The 6,871-nt window shown below is 55.9% G+C and overlaps 1 protein-coding gene across 1 annotated transcript in view; it reads right to left on the bottom strand.

Moving 5' to 3' along the window:
• Window positions 1–2,803: 2,803 nt before the first annotated feature.
• Window positions 2,804–6,871, bottom strand: part of ZMIZ1 (zinc finger MIZ-type containing 1) — a 233,620-nt gene continuing 229,552 nt past the window's right edge. Inside the window, 1 exon segment of the mRNA XM_059397899.1 lies at window positions 2,804–6,685. Within this exon segment, the coding sequence (XP_059253882.1) occupies window positions 6,578–6,685 (108 nt within the window). The 3' untranslated portion in view covers window positions 2,804–6,577.

Raw genomic sequence — 6,871 nt, 5'->3', positions numbered from 1 at the left:
GGTTGTCATGGAATTCAAGAGAAGAGTTTCAAGGGACAATGGCCACCATCACACGTAGTTGTAAGGGCCAGTGTCCAAGAGCAGCATGGATTTCAGTGACCAAGAGGTCACAGGTGGGCTTGTGAGGGGAGTTTCAGAGCACTTCTGAGACGTGAGCCGTAGGGCGTGGGGGAGGGTGAGTGAGCACGGACAGCTTCCCTGGCTAAGGAGTCTGCATGAGAAGGAGTGCAGAGAGGTGGATGGCGAAGGGTGGGGATGCGGGATGTTAGACCTCACCACGCAGGGCCGGAAGCTCCAGACCCGGGGAAGGTGCAGGAAAGGGGCCAGCTGACGGAGCCAAGGCCCTCACAGAAGAGAAAGAGGTAGTGATGTCAGAGGCCGGGGGAAGGGCTTGCCCTGACTGGAGAAGGGCCACCACATCCTTTGGGCCTGGACAGAAGAATATAAAATTGGGGAAGGTGAAAGTAGGGTCATGGGTGGAGCAGCATGGTGGTGGGGGGGGTGGGGGGGGGGTGGGGGGGGGGGTGGTAACCTGCTTAGAGTGAGGTGGCTGTGGTTGAGCAGGAGGCTGGCACACAGGACAGAATAAGGGACATGGGTGGATGGAGAGAGCGGAGACCATGCCCTGAGGTCTCGGGGGGGCTAGAGACCCTGATTTGTTCTGGCACTGACCTGGGGGACTGAGTAACCTTCCCCAGCAGCACCCTATGGTCTTATGTGGAGGGACGGTCATTGGATTCAGGGTGGGGGCTTTGTGGGGTGGGGGACAAAGGACAGAAATGCAAGATGATGCCTGAGCTGGAGGATATGATGTGTGGCCCCCGGTGGGGGTCCACCTTCCAAGCAGCCCTGAGCTGGGCCCTCCTCGGGCTCTTCCTGCAGATTTATTCGAGGCCCGGAGACGGAAGTGACCAGTCCTGGGAGGAGTTGGTGGGGGCGGGGCGGCGGGTTTCCATGCAGCCTCGAAGCCCCACGAGGCAGCCACAGGCCTGTGCTGAGCCACACCGCTGGCTTCAGGCTCCGAAGCGAGAACGCAGGGACGGTTTGCTTTTTACGTCAAGTTGGCGAGCCTACTGCCTTGCCTCTCCCTCCCCGTCCCCTGCCCACTTCCTGCCTTGACGGCGATGGCATTCAAACTTTTTGTTTTCAACCACAACCCACAAGTAAGAATTAATCTGACATCATGATTCAGCAGATGCACACACACACACACTGCACAACAGCAAGGAACGTTTCACGGTCCGTCCCCACCCTTACTCCGGAAGCCTCCTCGTGCTCTTCTCCTCGCTCCCCTCCATTTCAGGAAAGGAGCGCTGGTCACAGCCCAGGTGGATTCCGCGGGTCCCTGGACAGGTCCTGGAGAAGCACTGCGCGAAGAGGGGGTGGCCCCTCCTCTAGGAAGCGCGTCTGCTCTCAGAGAATATGCCTCCTGTCCCTGCGATGCTGGCAAAAGGCGGTGCCCGCAGCTCAGCCGTGACCAGGATTCCTTTTTTTTTTTTTTAAAAAAGATTTTATTTATTTATTTGACTGAGAGAGAGAGATTGCAAATAGGCACAGAGGCAGGCAGAGAGAGAGAGGAGGAAGCAGGCTCCCTGTTGAGCAGAGAGCCCAATGTGGGGCTCCATCCCGGGAACCTGAGATCACAATCTGAGCCCAAGGCAGAGGCTTAACCCACTGAGCCAACCAGGTGCCCAGGATTCTATTTTTAATGTAACTTCTCCTTCCCTCCTCCCCTTCCATCTCCCACTGGAGAAACTGGCCTCCCTGGAGAAGCCCCACAGGCAGGGGACTTCCGGGCACGCCGTTCCCCATAGGCAGTTCCATGGCTGCTGAAACCACGTACCCCTCATGCCCGCTGCTTCCTGCTTCCCCCCTCCCCCACCCCTCACACTTAGGAGACCTGCACACTCTCCTCACAGGCACGTCCACACACACTCCAGGGGATAATTTGGGGGCACCTGCTAGCCCCCTCTTCCTTCTTGGAACGTACCCTCACCCAGTCCCTGTGGAGGGAAGGCTTGGCAGCCACGTGTGTTTTGCTCCTGTGGCCAGGCCCGGAGCTGAGTGGAGTGGGGGCAGCACCCTGCTGTTGGGCTCTGAGAATCAGACTCACTTCCCCAAACTCCAGGAGGAGACTCGGGGAGGGGGGGGCACCGAGTTTGGGTCAGGGGCTGAGGCCACAAAGCAGAGTTAGGACAGTGGTCTGGGTAGGGGCCGTGGCTACAGATTCCCACCCAAAGCACAGTCACAGAGAAGAGGAAACCCAAGGTCCCCTCAGAGGGTAGGTGACAGGGGTGCTGGGGGAGTACGGTGGCCGGAGGGAGAAGCTGAGCCAGCCAGCCAGCTGGGAGAGTGGCTGAGTCAGCAGTATCCCAGGGTCTATGAAGCCTCACTGGGCTTTCAGCTCTTCATTCTAGATGCTTTCGACAGCACCCTCTGGGGCTTGGCACGAACAGGTTCCTGTTCCATAAATCTAGGAAATCCACAAGGGGCTTGTACTGAACCCGGCCAGCATTGCACACCCTCCGCTAGAACCCAGCTGTCCCACTGCTGGGAGCGGGGCCCTTCAGCAAACTGGAGTCCTGCCAGAAGGTGGCTCTGGGGTCTGGATATGACCACCTGGCTCCAGTTCCCAGAGCCTCCTCCAGGGACGACCCATGGCAGGGGTGCCTCCAGCTCCACACCAAACCACCTGACTTGCTGTTTTTTTGCCGGGTGATCGGGCAGGGGGTGGTGGTTTAGAAGCGGAAACAAACAACCAAGCCCCTCCTTAAAATTCACAAAATTGCTAATTCGCCAAACCTTTGTTTTTTGTCAATTTATTTAGAAAACAATTAACATGGGCAAATGAGATACCTCAGTGTTACAACAGAGTATAGAAATGTCTAGCAATAGTCAAATAATTTGATCTTTAAATACAAAATAACCACATGAACACCTAATATACAGGTTTCATCTGAATACATATTTATTAGATAAATATTAGAGGTTGTCACATCATCTAACTACATACAGCTTTGCAAGACTAGAAATCACAATTAGTTTTCTGACCAGTTTAAAGTATGAAATGATTGCATTGTACATAGATGTACAAGACGATGACGGTTTCTGTGGGGGGGGGGTCACTTCAGGCTGCACTGTGGGTGTGTTTATGTGTGTACGTGTGAATCACCTGCAATCATGATATCAAAAAATTATACAAAGTATGAATTTGGTTACAATTTTCTTCTGAAATCCCCGTTTCTTTTCATTATTTCCATAGCACCCTAAAAATACACAGGTGGCAGGACTAGCACACTGAAGCTAAAGAGTACATGTAGGTAAAATAAAAACGAAACAGAACAAAAATTCCTTTCCACACAGGGTCAGAGTATATTACATGAGACACATGTGGAGAGAGACCTCACAGACGCTAACGAACAGGATCTAGTTTTTCCACGTTAAGATGGAGTTCCAAGCCTTTTTTTTGTTTTGTTTTGTTTTGTTCCGTAAAATAAAAACAATACACATTCCAAGGGAAATGAATGCATCTGTTAACGTGTCTCTATTTCTCATTTACATATGTACACACGTCCCTTGAGTCGCTGCTGCTGACGTCGTCCTGTCTAGGTGGTCAGGTCGAGGGAGCAGACAGGTAGCTCTCTGGGGGGTTTCGGGCTTCCGTGAGGGAGAAAGTATTAGAAGTTTCTTAAAAAATAAAATGGCTACAGGGAACATGATACACGGGTAAAGCTTCGAACCAAGGAGATGGGGTGATTGCCTGTATTCGGGCCTTCCCGCCTGCTCGCTGGTGCCCTGTCCGTCCTGTGGAGTGCCAGCAGAAATGCCTCTGCGGCCTGGGTGGATGCTTGTCATGGAGAAGTGGCTTGCTGAGGCCTCGTTTTTGCTGAGGTTACTTATGGCTCCAAGCAGTCGTCCAAAAGGATGAGGGAAGCATCTCCCTAGAGTTCAGAACCTCCCTGGCTCGGGGAGGCTGTTGTCACCTGAAATCTGTCATCAGCCAGGCCTTTGTCCAGCCTCGGACACCTTTCTGCCTCCCTCACCCCCCAGCCTGGCTCCAAAATTGCTCTGGGGGGCACGTCCCCAAAGCACGGGCTTCAGGCACCACGGTTCGGGAAAGCTCTTTGCCCAACTTGCTGGTGGAGGTTCACGTGGGAGGGGCCCCAGGAAACCTGCCTCGGGGAACCAAGCCCGGGCTTCCACGGAGATGGTTGAGGGAGGGGCCCAGAGCCTGGGCTGTGGGGAGCAGATCAACCCTCTGGCCTAGAAAGCTGTGGGTAGGTTGGTGAGCCGAGTGGGGACACCCGGTAAGAACCAGCATGGACCCCAGGCCTTTTTGGGAAGAAAGTAGCACAGCAGGAAGCGGGAACTTCTAAGGAAGGCATTTAAGTCTGTCTGGGGCAGAACATTCCCAGATGGCCTACCACAGAGTATGGCCACCTTCCAGGGCCCTCAGCCACCGGGCGAAGACGACCACGTGCTACCTGGCACCGTCTGGTCCCCGCCAGCCGACTGGGGATGGCTCTGAACAGCGGGTGGCCTGACCTCACCCACCCACGTACTTTGTCCCTTCATCTGTACAGACAGCCCTGGTTTCTTTTTTGTTTTTGTTTGTTGTTTTTTAAAAAAAAGGACTCGGTCTTTGTTGTTGAGTCAAGGTATTTTAAAAACACCAGCAAAGGCTATAACCAGGTCATGAAAATGTTGAATATTATCAAAGACAATACTAAAATATTCACAAAGATATTTACAAAAGCAATTCTTAAAATAATTGATTTGCATACTGAACACCACACTGTCTGAAAAAACCTCGACAACGGGACAAAGGAAAAGGGGTAGGGCCCATGGCAGCTTTCCTACAGAGAACCTTGTGCCGGCCGTCTGGTACAGTGACTGGAAAATCAACAGCTAGGGCCACTGTTCTGGTCAAACCCAGAGGAGCGCTGGGCACCGCCCGCCATGGGGCGAGGGTGTAGGGGGGAGATGGAGAGTGAGACCGCGGGACAGTGGACGGAAAGCAGGAGGCCCCCGGCAGCAGCAGGGAGGGGCGCAACGAATTCACAGACGTGACCCAAGTGACCCGATGGCCCAGCAGCATCACAGGCCATGCGGCTTAGGGTGGGGGGCACAGAGGACCCCCAAACAAAACGGACGCCCACACAAGCTCCCCGGGAGACTCCGAGAGCGGGAAGCCGGATGGAGCGAAGCAGTGGAGGGAAAACCAGAGGCTGCTTCTGCTCAAGCGAGCAGGAGTGTGGGCAGCTGTGCAGGGCAGAGGGACACGGGGAGGGAGAGGCCGGCAGCCAAGCGGGGCACGGAAACACCACGGGATGCTGGCAGGCACATTCCGGCACGTGTGGTGTGACGGACCGGGGTGCAGCCGGGACAACCTGGAGCACAGGGACAGATGGGGCCGCCGGGCTAGAGGGACGCCCGTGCCTGGGGTTCCTGCAGATAAGCCCGCGCAGGTGCCTTAGCCCGGGCCTCCCCTGCCTCTCCACCCGCGCCCCCCCCGCTGGCAGGGTGGACAAAGGGGAACGGGACAAAGGGAAGCGGGCCTCCCACATAACAGTCTGGGAGAGGCGGGTGGGGGCAGGAGGAAGGAAGCAGGATGCACGGAGAGAAATGGTTTGCTTGCCGTCCAAGTCCACCGTCCCTTTTCTCGGATGACTTCGTAGCTTAATCAAACTGTCATTTAAAAACAGGGAGTGGCTTGGAGCAACGTTGTTTAAGTTGCCGTTTCTATCAGGCCCCCAACTAAGGGCACAATAATTTCAGCTGGGTACTCTCTGTCTGCGCCGCCCCCCACCCCCAGGCCGGTGCCCCACCCCCCGACCGGCCTGAGTCCAGAGGTCGTGGGGCCAGCTGTGTTGTCCTGGCTCTGAGGAGGCCCTGACCCCCTTTTCCACCAGTCCCCAAGCAGGAATGGCACACCCTCTCTCAAACACAGAATCAGGTCCTTTTTCTCTGCTTTCTGAGAGAGGAGTGTTTTTACAGGGTATCTTGGCTTAGAGGTCAGGGGTCAAAGTGAAGACCTTGGCCCCTGAGAGAGTTCTCTTTCCCAGAGGTTTGTGCTTTTCTGTGGTGGGTGGTGGTGGTGGTGGTGATGGGTGGGCCGTTCTCACTGCCGCCAACCGTCACTGTTTCTCCAAGGCTTGGGGTGTGGGGGGGGCCTGCCTGGGTCTTGGGGTGCCCCTCTCTCAGGCTCACAGTCACTTGAAGGAGGCTCTGGGCCAGGAAGCAGGGAGGCAGGGTTACAGTCTAGAAACCGGAAGAACCTCGAGGGCACTGGAGGGTCGTTTGGAATCAGTACACACAGAGGGACCAGGAAGCCTTCGTCAGCATGTGCCCTCTCGCCCGGCCGGTTCCCCACCACGAGGATCATCTTCAGGGCCCGCTCTGGGCACGGGCACCAGCCCCACACAGCCTTCACAGTGCACCCTCCCGCCCCTCTGCTCTGAGAAGGCCGCAGCAGGGGCGGTCTGAGGGCATGAGCTCCCAGTGGTGAAGTGTGCGGGGGACAGACAGGGAAGGAGCCAGAGTGGGGAGGGACGGCCCCAGTGGGAGGGGGTGGGCTTCAGTTGTTCTCAAAGAGAGACAGGAGGTCATCGTTACTATTGCTCGGCAGGTCAGGGGGATCCAGGTACGAGAGGAGCTCATCGGGATTTGTGAGTTCTGGAAGGAGCTGGAAGAGAAGTACAGAAGCCCAGATGAGGTGTCCGCTGAGGGGCTGGATGGCCTAGAGTGTGGACGGCGGGGGCATGTGCCCTCTCTAGCTGCTGCCCGGGGTCCTGGCCCAACACCAACAGTGCTGGCTGTCCCCAGAGGCATCCAGGCCACAGTGCTAGTCTGAGGCATACCCAATGCTTAT

The sequence above is a fragment of the Mustela nigripes genome, chromosome 4 (genome assembly GCF_022355385.1).
Source record: "Mustela nigripes isolate SB6536 chromosome 4, MUSNIG.SB6536, whole genome shotgun sequence".
NCBI lineage: Eukaryota > Metazoa > Chordata > Mammalia > Carnivora > Mustelidae > Mustela > Mustela nigripes.
This window is presented reverse-complemented; position numbering and strand designations above follow the sequence as displayed.